Source organism: Labeo rohita, chromosome 7, assembly GCF_022985175.1.
Source record: "Labeo rohita strain BAU-BD-2019 chromosome 7, IGBB_LRoh.1.0, whole genome shotgun sequence".
Classification (NCBI taxonomy): Eukaryota; Metazoa; Chordata; class Actinopteri; order Cypriniformes; family Cyprinidae; genus Labeo; species Labeo rohita.
In genome coordinates, this window is record NC_066875.1 from 7,183,980 (window position 1) to 7,200,380 (window position 16,401).

The following is a 16,401-nucleotide window of genomic DNA, read 5'->3' on the forward strand; positions in this document are numbered from 1 at the left end:
GGTGATGTGCGCCTGAGTGCCAAGTGGAGAGGTTATAGGGAGGCTAAACTCCCCAGGGGTGCGGCCTGTGCGTAGAGGGGCGGTTATTGCATAAATGACCCGTACAAAGTGTCATGACCAAGCCGCCGCAGCGGGGAAGAGGAAACAGGAGGTGCGCTGGCATCTCTGATGAGGGACCGTGCTCTTCAGGAGTCTGATTCAGGCCAAGGCGAGAATGTTTTCACCGTGAAAACACTCAGCGATGACTGAAGCCCTGCTGACGCACTGCACCGCACAGTCAAACGTTTCCATCCTTTGTGTCATAGCAAGTATAGCAGAAATCCATAACCTATGGCAGGAAATCCAGAAGCCAGAGGAATGTTCCAGGAACTCGCTCTCTCTTTTCTATTTCATTTTCATTTTGTCTCAGATGTTTTTCTAAACTTCCCGAGGCAACAAATCAGTATGGAACCCCATTTCCATCACATAAGAAAAAGTTGACATAAAAGTCAAAATTATGAGATAAACATTATAAATAAATTATGAGAAAAACTGATGACTATAGAAGTCAGTTTCCACCACATAAGAAAAAAATCATGCTTTGATAAATGATGGCACAATCAAAATGATGAGATAAATGTGATACTGTCATAAGTATAACATAAAAAGTTAAAAGTATGAGATAAATTGATGACTATGGAAACAGTTCCACCACATAAGACAAAATTATGCTTTCATAAATCAAAAATACAATTATAACAAAAAGTAAAATTTTGAGATAAAATAATTAAAATAATAAAAGAAAAAAGACAAAATAATTAGATAACAGTCAAAATTATGGGATGAAAAGTCCAAATTGAGATGTTAAGTCATAATTATGAGATAGAAGGCCAAATGATGAGATACAATGACATAATTATTACATAAAATGTCATTATTATGAGATAATCACTGACAAAAATGTAACTTTTATGACATAATCATGAATTTTTATCTCAGAATTGTTACTTGTCATAATTATGATTTTATGACAGTCAAATTATAAGATAAAAAAGTCAAAATTACGAGATGTTAAGCCATAATTATGAGGTGAAATGTCATAATTAGGAGATAAAAATTCTGAGTTGTCTTCACTGTCCAACTTAAAATTTTGTTACAATTGTGAATTTTTATCTCATCATTTGTACTCATGTCATAATTACGATTTTGTGACAATGTGGAAACTATGAAAAGTCCAAATTATGAGATAAGTCATAATTATGAGGTAAAAGTCCAAATTATGAGATGAAATTTCATAATTATGATATACAATGATATAATCACAAGATAAAAATTCAAAATTCGGGGTTAAGTCATCACTGACAAAAATGTTAAATTTTTATCTCATAATTTTTTACTTATTTCATAATTATGATTGTATGACAAATGTTACAATTTGTCGAAATGATGTTATGAAAAGACCAAATTATAAGATGTTATGCCATAATTATGAGGTAAAAGTCCAAAATTCTGAGTTAAGTCATTGCTGATAAAAAAAAATCTATAACTTTTTTCATAACAACAAATTTTTATTTAATAATTTTCACTTATGTCATAATTATGATTTTATGACAGTCAAAATTATAAGATAAAAAAAGTCAACATTATGAGATGTTAAGCCATAATTATGGGGTAAAATGTCATAATTAAGAGATAAAAATTCTGAGTTGTCATCACTGTGAAAATGGAAATTTTGTCATAATTATGAATTTTTATCTCATAATTTGCACTTATTTCATAATTAGGACTTTGTGACAATGTGGAAACTATGTAAAGTCCAAATTATAAGATAAGTCATAATTATGAGGTAAAAGTCCAAATTATGAGATAAAATTTCATAATTATGAGATACAATGATATAATCACAAGATAAAAATTCTGGGTTAAGCCATCAATGATAAAAATGTTACATTTTTATCTCATAAGTTTTATTTATTTCGTAATTATGATTTTATGACAAATGTTAAAATTTATCAAGATTATGTCATGAAAAGACCAAATTATAAGATGTTATGCCATAATTATGAGGTAAAAGTCCAAATTATGAGATAAAATGTCATAATTATGATATAAAAATTCAAAATTTGGAGTTAAGTCATTGTTGATCAAAAAAATAGAACTTTTTTCGTAATTATGATTTTTTATTTCATACTTTTCACTAATGTCATAATTATGATTTTATGACAAAGTCACATGACATAAGTCAAAGTCAAATCATAAGATGAAAAGTCAGAATTATGAGATGTTAAGTCATAATTAAGGTCAAAATTATGAGCAATAATTTATGAACAAACATCATAATTATGTTATAATTATGAAAAAAATTCAAAATTCTGAGTTAAGTCATCAGTGACAAAAGTTGTACTTTTATGTCATAATTATGAATTTTTATCCAATAATTTTCACTAATGTCATAAGTATGATTTTATGACAAAGCCAAAATTGAGACAAAAAGTCTAAATGATATGTTATGTCATAATTATGAGGTAAAAGACCAAATTATGAGATAAAATGCCATAATTACGAGATAAAAATCTAAATTCTGAGTTGTCATCACTGAAAAAAATGTTAACTTTTATGTCATAATTATGAATTTTTATCTCATCATTTTCACTTTTGTCATAATTAAGATTTGATGACAAGGTCAACATTATAAAATGAATGGATTTTATTATTATAAAATGAATTTTATCATTATAAAAGATTTTATCATTATAAAATGAATGGTCAGAATTATGAGATGTTAGGTCATAATTATGAGGTAAACGTCCAACTTCTGACATAAAACGTCATAATGAGATAAAATGTTATAGTTGAGATAAAAATTCTGAGTTAAGTCATCACTGACAAAACATTTACTTTTTTGTCATAATTCTGATTTTTTATCTCATAATTTTTACTTGCGTCATAATTATGTTTTGCATGACATAAATATTGTCTTGTATGACAAAGTTAAAATTGAGACAAAAAGTCATAATGAGGTCATAATTAATAAATGTCATAATTATGAGATAATAATCCCAAATTCTGAGTAAAAAACTTTTATGTCAACATTTTTTTTCTCATTATTTAGACTTTCTATGTCAGAATTACGATGAGATATTGTTTACATTTCTTCTAAAACACTGGATGAGGAGATGTATGTGAAATTACTGTGGTCTTTTTCTTGATATATTAATTTAAGACAAAAACAAAAAAAAGCTGTCTATGAGGAATTATATTGACATATGGGGAGGAATTAAGCAAGTATTTGTGAACATTGCAAAAATTTGTTTATGTGAAAGTTTTATCTGTATAAACCATTCGACTCGTTCAGTAATATTACATAACTTCTTTGAATTTCTATGACACAACCAATTAAACATTATTTTCAGTGAAGTGATAAAATATACTGTATAAATATAGTCTCTAGTAGGCCTATTTTGAGCAATATATACATATTCATATACACTGTAAAAAACAATTTGTTGAGTCAGCTTAAAATAATTTGTTACCCTGCTGCCTTAAAATTTTAAGTTCAGTCAACTCAAATAAGTTTAGTCAACTTGAAATGTTAAGTTGTACTAAGTGACCACCATTTGTGTTTGTTTGTTGTATTTGCAAAGTAAGTAACCCAGCTGCCTTAAAATTTTAAGTCAACTCAAGTATTTAAGTTGTCACTTAGTACACCTTAACATTTTTTGAGTTGACTGAACTTAAAATTTTAAGGCAGCCAGGTAACAAATTATTTTAAGTTGACTCAACAAATTGTTTTTACAGTGTATGTGACATTGTAGTTTTTTTTTTTTTTTGTGGGAAAACAAGTCCATGATCACTATCAAGTAGCTTTGAACTGATTCTCTGTTGTTTATGAAGACAGCTACTAGACAGACGATGTGCTCAGATTTCAGTCACTTCTTGGGATGTTTGTTCGGCTTTGGTCTCTTAAATGGACAATTTCCTCCTCTTCCCTTGTGCTTGCTTATTAACGGGCTGATGTCCATCTAACTTCCTGTGATAGAACGCAGACACAGCTTTATCCCACTTCCGGCAAAACATCTCTCAAACACACACACACACGAGCAACATCATCATTTCACTGCCGGGAAGTGACTTGGAAAAAATGAGCAAAGATTTCTCTGGAAAGTACATTTTATGAGTATATTAGTTAATATTCTGTCAAGTGCAAGACTGTGATGACCATACTTTGAAATATATATGAAACTTGTCAAGAACATTTTATCCCAATAAACAGAATATATAAATATATATTGGGCAAACAAAGTAATACATATGTATTTTTTAAGTTTTTTTTTTGCACTGTGATATTTAAATACCAATTATTGACATTAATTATTTTAATAGATAGTAATTAGGTACTAATTTGTTAATATGAAATCAAAAAATGCATGTTGCAATGTTGGTTAAATTGTTGGATTCCCCAATAAAATATTTAAACTCAAAAAAATTTCTCATTACCATACCATGAAAAAAAAGTCATTACTTTTTTTAATATTATTTAATGTAATTGTAATTATTTAATTATTATTATTATTATTATTTAATATACATATTCATACTACATCATGGTACTATTTGTTGCACTTAACTTTCTGTTGCAGAAATATGAATCTGCAGGGAAAATGTACTTAAAAGTCATGAAAATAATGATATAATGGCAACCACCTTGACTGACAATGACAAGGTCAAATAAGATAAAAGTCAAAATGTAACATAAAAGTTGAAAATAAGATAAAAGGTTGATTATGACACATTTATGACATTAAAAGCCATAGTTTTGACATTTTTAAATTAGATAAGCCATAATTATGACATAAAAAATAAACACTTTAAATTATAATATAAACTAATCACTGTGAAAGCTTATTCCCACCATATAAGAAAAAAAACATTGCACTTTGGTAAATCACAATATAAAATATTAAAAATGTCAGACAAAAAACTAAAATTATGACATAAAAGTTCAACATAAGGAGACAAACTGATTATTATGTAGGGCTGCCATTAACAACTATTTTTATATTGATCAATCTATCGACTAATTTATCGATTAATCAATTAATCTAAATGATTAATTTCCCACAAAAAATCAACTAATTTATTTAGAAAAATGTAAATACAAAAAAAGGAAATAAAAAAATAATACATTCATTTTTTGTTTTACTAAAATTAATTAACTGGGGCTGCTTTTGATTATTAAAATGTAATGGAACCATTAAAATGGAATCCAGAAAAGTAATGGAAAACAGAATCTGGTAAAAATAATACTGTAAAGCTCAATTAATTAGACAGGCTTTTTGAATAATAAAATTTCAAAACATCAAAACGTGTAAACTCAGAGTGAAGGTTTGAGCTTTTATTTTGAAATCGCGATTAACAGTTAGCATATTGAGATATTGGTATATTCTCCTTTTTGCGAAGGTTAATAAATGATTTGCCTTACAAATTGGATGAAATGGCACGCGTTGTGTTCCCAGATAAACATATTAATAAAAACCCAAACTCACAGCAACATGCAGATATGGAGTTTGAGACGCTTGTGAACAGTGTTGCCAATCCGCGGTTTTCTACTTTAACACGGTTGCCCCGGGTTGTTTTTGATGTCCGTGGGATGAGTCGACCCCAATAATGTCATATTTAGTCCCTAAAATGCGAATTTACCAGGGGAACCCCGACAAAAAATGCGTATTTTATCCCCCAGATTTTTAATGAGGGACCTCTCCTCGAAACGCGATTGGGCTAGTTTTGAGTAGCAATTGGGCGGGTTTTGTTTTTTGGAAAACCTGGCAACCCTTCATGTGAAGCAGGATTTACTGAATTTTGAAAAGTCCACTAGACGACAGCTCTATTATTATGTAAGCCATATTACCACCAAATAGGAAAAAAAATGCTTTGGTAAAATTATTTAAGTAAATATAATAATGTTGAAATTATGAGATACTAAGTTATAATTATAACACAAGAAATTTATATGATGAGATACCAAGTCATTATTATGGGATAAAATTCAGAATTACACAAAAATTCAGAATTATGACCTTAAAAATCAAATAAGTTATCTAAAGGATGAGATTAAAATAAAAACTTTAGATGATATTCACCCTCTGTTGCCATTTATGATTAAAGTCTGTAAAATGAATAGACTAGATAACTTGATAGGATGAATAAATAAAATATTTAAAGAAATTAAGGATGGGGGTTTATATAATATTAAGATAAAATGGGAAACTGAATTTGGTAATAAAATAACAGAAGAAGATTGGAAACAAAGTTTAAAAGAAAATCTAAGGATCTCAATATTGGCAAAAATACGCCTGGAAAATTAGTATATGCAATATTTTATAACACCAGAAATATCTTCCAAATATAATCCTTTATCTTCAAGATGTTGGAGAAGTTGTGGTGAACTTAAGGCCCATTACACTCATATATTTTATATTTGTAAAATAATTTAAAAAAAAAAGGATAATAGTAATTCAAGTAATAGAAGAATTTTTTAAGAAATTAAATACAATAAAAATACAAAATATAGTTTTGGGTATAGGATCTATGCTACTTAGTAAAGATGAGTTACTTATTTAGAATATTGAGAATGACAGCTCTTAAAGGGGTCATCGGATGCCCATTTTCCACAAGTTGATATGATTCTTTAGGGTCTTAATGAAAAGTCTCTAATATACTTTGGTTAAAAATTCTCAATGGTTGTGTAAAACAACACCCTTTTTACCTTGTCAAAATGAGCTCAGCAAAAATCATCCTGTTCTGAGGGATTGTTTATTTAAATGCAAATGAGCTCTGGTTGCCCCGCCCCCTCTCTACTCTCTGTGGAGTGACCAGCTGCTGGAGAGATTGTGTACTTTAGCTGCATTTAGCACATTTAGCAGCGAAACTTGCTAACTAGCACGTTATTATCATAAAAAAAAAACCCTTATACTCAGTTCTGCTGTAAGTGAAGCTGGATCATGAATGATTTGCGCGAACAGACGCATTTCTGTAGATCGGGAGGCGCATTCCCTTCACAAACCAACGTAATCTACTGCATCTTCAGCAGCTCAGATATCGGGAGTAAATGAGGACCACTACTTTCATTATTACATCCAGCAACACCTTAATCGCTCAATCTGAGATATTCTTGTCTAATTTACATCCCTGCTCCGACATCGAAACAAAGGAGGTCAGACTGTTGTAAGGCGTGTCTGAGGTAAGATGCTCATGTCAATCAACTATCGTGGGAGCGGCCTCTGTGGGTGTGATGCCACACCGACAGGCATCTGAGAATGGCTCGATTTGAAAAAGAGGATATTATTTTTACAAATTAATTAAAAACCACTGCATGGATTTTTATCATTATAGGGTAGATTTGTACATACACTGCCAAAACACATTAATGTTCAAACAACATGTAAAAGTGAAAACTTTGCATCTGATGACCCCTTTAAAACAATAACAAAATTTTGGAGAAGGCAAGAATCCCCAGCAATAAGTGACTGGTTAGATGTAGTGTCTAAAGTATACTCTATGGAAAAGATAACATATGAAATTAGTAGTAAAAGTATACACTTTGAAAAGATTTGGGCATCACTAAAATTAAAGTACCCACTATAAAAAATATATTATATCGATTACCATTTTACACAATCCTCCCTCTCTTTTAATTTACTTGCTTATTATTTAGTTTAATTATTAAATCTTATTATCAACTGATGTGAATTACTAGGAATAAGGGATCACAAGAGATCGGTATTACCACTTACAGGGGTCATCGGATGCTAAGTTTACTTTTACATGTTGTTTGAACATTAATGCGTGTTGGCAGTGTATGTACAAATCTACCCTATAATGATAAAAGTCCATACAGTGGTTTTTAATTAATCTGTAAAAATAATACCCCGTTTTTCGTGGTGTCACACCGACAGAGGCCGCTCCCACGATAGTTGATTGACATGAGCGTCTTACCTCAGATCAGCTGTAACAGTCCGCCCTTTTTGTTTCGATGCCGGAGCAGGGATGTACGTTAGACAAGAATATCTCCGATTGAGCGATTGAGGTGTTGTGTTGCTGGATGTAATAATGAACATAGTGGTCGTCATTTACTCCCGACATCTGAGCCGCTGAAGACGCAGTGGATTACGTTTGTTTGTGAAGGGAATGTGCCTCCCGATCTACATATAATCGTCTATGTTCGCGCGAATCATTCATGATCCAGCTTCACTTACAGCAGAAATGAGTATAGGGTTTTTTTATGAATCTTTGCGATCACCTTTCCTAATAATGTGTTCCTAGTTAGCAAGTTTAGCGGCTAAATGGGGCTAAAGTGAACAGGCTCGTCTCTCCACAGAGAGAAGAGAGGGGCGGGGCGAGCAGAGCTCATTTGCATTTAAAGCAGCCTCGACCAGAATCAGACCAGAGATGATTTTTGCAGAGCTCATTTGTGGCAAGGTAAAAAAGGTGTTGTTTTACACAACCAATTTTTAACCAAAGTATATTATAGACTTTTCATTAAGACGCTAAAGAATCATATCAACTTGTGGAAAATGGGCATCCGATGACCCCTTTAAGAAGGAGGAATACCTATTGGTGAAGAAAAAAAATGTCTTCAAGGGAAAAACTGACTTGTGTAATTGTATTAAATGTGTTTCTTTTTTAAATTGAAAGACATAATAAAGTATTAAAAAAATAAAAGTCATTAACTTAATGGTACAATTAATTGTCCAAAAAAAAAAACAGTCTTTATTTTTTAGCACACAATAAATAACACGTACTCTAGAAACAACCACGTGTGATTTTCAAACACCTTTATTACAAGGTGAAGTGGCACAACAGTAAACACAAGCACACATGTGCAAATATGAATTCTTTCATGCTAGTTAAAAGTGCTCTTCAAAATAGTGAAAAATTCTGTACTATTAAAATCAGTGCTCTGAAGGCACAACCCCACACAACCGTCAACTACCAGTCGCAAAATATTGCACTTTAGGATCTACCTTGGAATGTCAATTCAAATAAACAACATAAACAACCGCAAAGACTTCAAAACATACTGTACCAAATTTCGTATTAAATATCGTACTTATTATCTCAAATATATATTTCACAAAACCTGAGAAGTTTAATCGTAAGGTTCGAGTGGTATAATCATATATCAAACGTGACAGTCTTAGAAAACATTTCTCCGCAATAACAAGAGATCCCAACTTTCCCAACCTCAAGTATTATAACTTATCAATTTCGAAATCTGATTTCTCACCTAAGCACACTTGGTCCCTAAACAATAACAAGTAGTTCTGCTATTTCCTAAATGCAGTGTGACAGACTGGTAGAAACAATATGAGCTGTGTTTGATTACCGGCAACATTTCCTTGATCTGTCTCTGTGTGACGGATGAGGATAATGTCATTCTGGGGCAGGGGTCTTTGACCCTACATTCAGTCCGAAAAACTTCTTCTTGCCTGGGATGGCGGACTTCTCTGCAGACGTGTCTCCGCTCTCACTGTAGCGGTTACTGAAGAAGCTTATGACGTTGACGAGTATGAACGAAGCGAAAAACAGAGTGAGGACGATCCAAAGCACTCGATTTCGCCGGAAGAATTTGGGGAATATCCGGTCAAGCACCTCTAATGCCTCCTCAAACCTGCTGCAATACAGGACACCGACAACATGACTACTCATTTACTGACAATGATTTGACAGGGAGACACTTTGAAGTCAGTTACCTATTAGTCTTCCTGTCTTTATCGGTATTTCCTCTTGTTTCCTCCTCAGACTCCTTCTGCTTCTCTTCTGCTTTCTCTTCCTCCTCCTTCAGCTCCTGAAGCTCTTTAGACCTCTTAAGTCCTTCTTGGTATCTACAGGGAAGTTCATTTCACTAATTAATATACAGAAGAAGCTGAATTTCTTTTCTAAAATCTTTTGTACAGCTTAAAAATATTTATCTATTAAAATGTATACAGAAATTTTCAAACGAAAACACCTTACAACAAGGTTCATTAGTTAACGAACTAAGAATTAATAATACTTCTACAGCATTTGTTAATCTTAGTTCATGTTCATTTCAGCATTTACTACTTCATTATTAAAGTCACAAGTTGTGTTTGTTACCATTAGTTAATGCACTGTGAAGTACTTAACGCATTAACTAATGTTAACAAATGACACCTTATTGTAAAGTGTTACCGAAACATTAATACTGAAGCATTTTCATCTGAATATAAACCATTTTGCCATTTGCACTTCCTCATTATTGTATTATTATTATTTTTAAAATTCCACCTAAATTTAGCTTTTATTCCAATGTCTAATAAAATTTATACACACATTTTTTTTTAAATAAAACATTAATTTTCAAGGATTTTCAACTGAATATAAACAATTTTGCCAATTGCACATCCTCATTATTGCATTATTATTATTGTTTTTAAAAATTCTACCTAAATTGAGCTTTTATTCCAATTAAAACATCACAGTTTTGTGGTCTATGTAGTTTTTTTTTTCCCTAAAATGCTCAATTTGTTTTGTTCAACCCTGTTATATTGTGACATTTAACCTTTTAAAAATGAATGAAGATACAGAGAATTGTAAAAATTAAAGCTTAAAGAATTCAATTTCTCATTGGACTTTAAAAAAAAAAATAAAGTAACACTTTTATTTACCAAGGACACATTAAATTGATCAAAAGTGACAAAAGATGTCTATTTCAAATACACACTATTTTGTTTTTTTTGTTTTTTGCATTTAATTAATTAAAAAATTCTGAGAAAAAAAAATGACACAGCATAACTTTAATGACGAGTTTCTTCTCCAGCAAATCAGCATATTAAAATCCTTTTTATTTAAAGAAATAAACTGATTTTTGAATTATGATGACACAGAATACACTTCTTTTTAACTGTATTTCACAATATCACAGTTTTACTGTATTTTTGATCAAATAAATGCAGCCTTGGTGAGCATAAACATTAATAAGCTATACATTTTCGTACAGAAAAAAAATCCTAAATTACTTTGGTTGTCAAGAAAATCTCTATATAAATGTAAACAATGTTACTTTTTTGTTATGATAAGATTATTAAAATGTACATACTACATGAGGGTATCTTTTGTTGTACTGAACTCTTAGAAATGTATTGAAATAATCTGTAGTTTGTAACAACATATTTAGGACTGCGTTTGGTTTAAAAAACCATCATCCTTTGGAAAAACCCATATGTGTTTTTACAGCTAATCTGAATATTGGGCAGAAAGCATCCTACTACACTGGTTCCCAATGCTCCCCCAGGATTGTTACCTTGGTTTTGAAAGAAGTGATAAAAAATGGCAATTTCCTGAGAATGTTTTTGCAATTATGCAACTGCGCGATATAACTAGTCATCTGAACAGACTTTAATGTTTGTTGTTTTATGAGTGTGGTCACACAGATTCATTTAAGCGTTCAGTAGTGCCAAGGGTGTTACCCTTTGTTGTACGCTTCTTCTTCAATCTTGGCTTTGATCTCTTCTGTAATCTTCTCTGGACCGCAGACAACTTTGGTTGGCGTTGCTTCACTTTCCTGCTCTGTCAGAGGGTTTCCACTGCTTTGTTTCACATAGGAAAGAAGAGACAGGGATGGAGCAATAAAAAAATTGCCATTACGCAGATGTGTGCGAACTACAGAACTGCCTCTCTCGGTTCATAACCACGTGTGATAACAATAACAACCTCTGGCCTAATGGAGAGACTTTAATGCCACCGAAAGGAACATGGCACACATGCCACTGCAGCTCTGACAGAGGTGAGATATGAGATGTTTAAACAACTCCTCTAGGAGGTCTTTAAACATCACTCGCTTTAGAATAGCACGAACGTTACCAGACTGTTAATGTCTGTCTGTCTTTGAGTTAAAGCCCGGGATTTAGATATGACAGTATGGCGACAAGCTCTTCGCCTTTTCTTACTAAAACAGTACGGTCGGACACTGATGACTGGCTTTTGTCAAACGTTCCTGTCCAAATGTTTAGATCTAATCACAAAGTAGGATGTAAAATTGACTGCAGATGGGGGTTTTGTGAGATTCTAGAGCTATTTTAAGCAAATAGAAAAAAACTAGAAAGTTTTAATCTTTAGGGGCCATGCATCTTTCTGAAGTCTCTTAAAAATAAAAAGTTTCTTTATTAGGATTTGTGGTTTTATATAGAAACTTTAACATCTATGGAACCTTTCCATTGCACAGAAAGTTCTTCATAATGTGTTACAAGTAACACAGACGTTTTAAGTAACTAGTAAAGTAGTACATTACTTTTAAATTTACAAGAAAGTTACTTTTTCAAAGTTACTTTATTTTTCCATTTATGACACCTTTCCTGTCCCCATGCTGAGAAAAAAAACTGGAGTGATGTGTAGAAGCAGAGGCAATTCCTTCAGCCTGAGGCTTATTAATTTGACTTTTGGTGTGAAAGGGCCTTTGCAATTGCCAAAAATATAACTTTTGGGTTTTTTGTTATTAGAAACAAATAAGCAAACCCACCTCAGGTGACAAAATGTAACACAAAAGTAACAATGCATAACTTTCCATAAAAAGCAATGCAATTAGTTACTTTTTTAAGAAGTAATGCAATATTGTAATGCATTATTTTTAAAGGTAACTTTTCCCATCACTGTTTAGATTACACAGCCCTGCATCTTAAAAAAAAATCTGCTGATTTGAAAAAATATATCACCTAAAATGATGCTGAGTTTAGAAATAGTAATAAAAACTTTACATCACATAAAGTTTTTCATAAAAATATGCATTAAGATTTCTATTACCAGCAGCTTAATTGCATTACCAAAATAACAAAAGCAGTCAGTAACACTTCAGTTTAGGGACCAATCCTCACTATTCATTATCACTTATTATCATGCCTATTACTAAAATATTGGCTGTATTTTAGCGCTTATAGCATATATTAATGCCTTATTCTACTTGACCATATTTTAGATCCCTTAATCCCATACCTAAACCTAACAACTACCTTACTAACTATGAATAAGCATTGTTTAATGGTAAGAAATGGTTCCCAAACTAAAGTGTGAACAAGGAGTCAAATGTCAATTTTTTTTATTTTAAGTTATTCAAGTATTCGAAGTCCATCATTTAACTTACAATCTGCAAAAGGGTGGAAAAATGTGCAAATACTCAATTTAATGTCAAAGAACTTTGTACTTTACAAAGTTAATTGTAAACTAGTTTAACTGTACTTTACAGTTACTTGTAAACCTGTTCAAAGTTACTTGTAAACTTGTTTAACTCTGTACTTTACAAAGTTACTTATAAACATGTTTAAAGTTACTTGTAAACCTGTTCAAAGTTACTTGTAAACTCATTTAACTCTGTACTTTACAAAGTTACTTGTAAACTTGTATAATTCCACTTCACAAAGTTACTTGTAAACTTGTATAACTCTGTACTTTACAGTTACTTGTGAACTTGTTTAAATTTACTTTAAAATTTAATTCTGTACTTTACAAAGTTGCTTGTAAACTTGTTCAAAGTTACTTGTATAACTGTACTTTACAGTTACTTGTATACTTGCTCAAAGTTACTTGTAAACTCGTTTAACTCTGTACTTTACAAAGTTACTTGTATACTTGCTCAAAGTTACTTGTAAACTCGTTTAACTCTGTACTTTACAAAGTTACTTGTATACTTGCTCAAAGTTACTTGTAAACTCGTTTAACTCTGTACTTTACAAAGTTACCTGTAAACTTGTTCAGTTACTTGTAAACTTGTATAACTGTACTTTACAAAGTTACTTGTAAATATGTTCAAAGTTACTTGTAAACTTGTTTAACTCTACTTTACAGAGTTTCTTGTAAACTTGTTCAAATTTACTTGTAAACTTGTATAACTGTACTTTACAGTTACTTGCTCAAAGTTTAACTCAAAGTTAACTCTGTACTTTACAAAGTTACTTGTAAACCTGTTCAAAGTTACTTGTAACTCTGTACTTTACAAAGTTACCTGTAAACTTGTTCAGTTGCTTGTAAACTTGTATAACTGTACTTTACAAAGTTACTTGTAAATGTTCAACGTTACTTGTAAACTTGTTTAACTCTGTACTTTACAGTTACTTGTAAACTTCTTCAAATTTATTTTAAAACTTGTTTAATTCTGTACTTTACAAAGTTACTTGTATAACTGTACTTTACGGTTACTTCTATGCTTGTTCAAAGTTACTTGTAAACTCGTTTAACTCTGTACTTTACAGTTACTTGTGAACCTGTTTAAAGTTACTTGTAAACTTGTTTATAGTTACTTGTAAACTTGTGTAACTGTTCTTTACAGTTACTTGTATACTTGTTCAAAGTTACTTGTAAACTTGTATAACTCTGGTTTACAAAGTTACTTGTAAACGTCTTTAAACAAGTTTATAAATACTTTCTTTGAAATATTTTTTCACAAAATCTGTCATTTCTGTCACTATTTGGACATAGTAAAACACTCAGATGTGCTGTAGCACAAAACATCTGGGTCACGTTTGCATTTTCTAAGCTTAAAATCAGGATCAGGCTAAAAATACTGTTTTTAGAATAATTCGTACATGTTAAAATCAGCTGAAAATTGAACAAATAGTTGTAACTTGACTACATTTGGAATAATGCATAACTTTTTACAAATGGTTGTCCAAAGCAAAAATGCTATGAAATGCACATAACATTTTATGAGAATGTGTGACGTGCTACAGCAAAACAGGCACTATTTTTGGAATCAGCACTCCAAAATTAGTAAGAAACAATCATTGGATTTCATTCTGGAAATAAGATACTTGGCAGTGTAATTAAGTTCTTCACATAAAAATGGATCTTTTAAGAACTGTTCATTTAAAGGTTTGAGTACCAAAAATGGTTCTTTTATGGCATCAGTCCAAAAACACCCTTTAAAAACATATTTAATAAACATATTTAGATGGGCTTTTAATCTGTCACGTAAACATGCAACTTCCCCGACACGTATCTTTTGATAAGGCTCAAATTTATCTGTTGTTTTAAGGAAACTGAGGTTGTCAAGAAATACATTTGCAAAGCATTGCTTGATGAATGTGTGCTAATGTACACAACTTATGAGGAATGTGGCGGCACAAAGTCGAGAGAGGCAATTACTTACGATTTGTCAGTCACATCTTGTTGCACAGGGTCTGAGGAACTGCCGTTCTTAATGGTGTTCCCCTCACACTAAAAACAACAGCAGAATACAATCAGTAAAACAAATCCTCAAGGTCTCTTTTTGATGAATGGCTTGGGCTTCAAATGGTCACCTTGATAAAATGGCACATGTAGGAAATGCATCATTAATCAAACATCATTAATTACACATGGCTGCTGACAAGCTACAACATAACAGCTGACAAGGCAGTGCGCGCGTGAGATAGGACTCACCACTACAGGAAGTGCACCGGGTGCAACATTGGGGCCAGTGACGGCTGGCGTCTGCCCGGGGATGTTCAGTAGATTAAACTTGGGAACTACAGCCACACTGACTCTTCGTCTGGGCAAAGCCTTAGAGAGACAAAGACAAGCTTTCTGAAATTAAATACTTCATCATATGAACATGTTTTATATACTCACATTCTCTGCCTCAAAACAGGATTTTAAATGGCTCAAAAAGGTTTTCGATGTTATATTATTAAAGATGTTACAGATTCTTAAGATCAGTGTATCAGTTAACAGTAGAAAATTTAAAACAATTTATTTAATCTTTATTAGATTTTTTTAAAACCCACAGTTTTGTTGCTTTTGGTCCATGTTTGGGTTCATCTACAAAGCTTCAAATGTTTGGGGTCAGTAAAAGTTTATGTATGTACAGTTGAGGTCAAAAGTTTACATACACCTTGAAGAATCTGCAAAATGTTACTTATTTTACCAAAATAAGAGGGATCATACAAAATGCATGTTATTTTTTATTTCGTACTGACCTGATTAAGATATTTCACATAAAAGACATTTACATATAGTCCACAAGAGAAAATATTAGTTGAATTTAAAAAAATTACCGTTCAAAAGTTTATATATGCTTGTTTCTTAATACTGTGTTGTTACCTGAATGATCCACAGCTGTGTTTTTTTGTTTAGTGACAGTTGTTCATGAGTCCCTTGTTTGTCCTGAATAGTTAAACTGCCTGCTGTTCTTCAGAAAAATCCTTCAGTCCTACAAATTCTTTGGTCTTTCAGCATTTTTGTGTATTTGAAACCTTTCCAACAATGACTGTATGATTTTAAGATCCATCTTTTCAGACTGAGGACAACTGAGGGATTCATATGCAACTATTACAGAAAGTTCAAACGCTCACATGCTTTAAAAGGAAACCCATTGCATTAAGAGTCGGGGGGTTAAAACTTTTTGAATTAGAAGATTAGGGTAAATTTAACTTA

At 31.7% G+C, this 16,401-nt stretch overlaps 1 protein-coding gene across 2 annotated transcripts in view; it reads right to left on the bottom strand.

Moving 5' to 3' along the window:
• Positions 1-8,798: 8,798 nt before the first annotated feature.
• mrvi1 (murine retrovirus integration site 1 homolog) overlaps positions 8,799-16,401 on the bottom strand; it is a 76,686-nt gene continuing 69,083 nt past the window's right edge. For both annotated transcript variants that reach the window (XM_051114470.1, XM_051114471.1), the window contains 5 exons: positions 15,409-15,528; positions 15,137-15,204; positions 11,469-11,588; positions 9,732-9,863; positions 8,799-9,652 (listed from right to left, as the gene is read on the bottom strand). In XM_051114470.1, the coding sequence (XP_050970427.1) occupies positions 9,412-9,652; positions 9,732-9,863; positions 11,469-11,588; positions 15,137-15,204; positions 15,409-15,528 (681 nt within the window). In that variant the 3' untranslated portion in view covers positions 8,799-9,411. The remainder of the gene's footprint in view (positions 9,653-9,731; positions 9,864-11,468; positions 11,589-15,136; positions 15,205-15,408; positions 15,529-16,401) is intronic.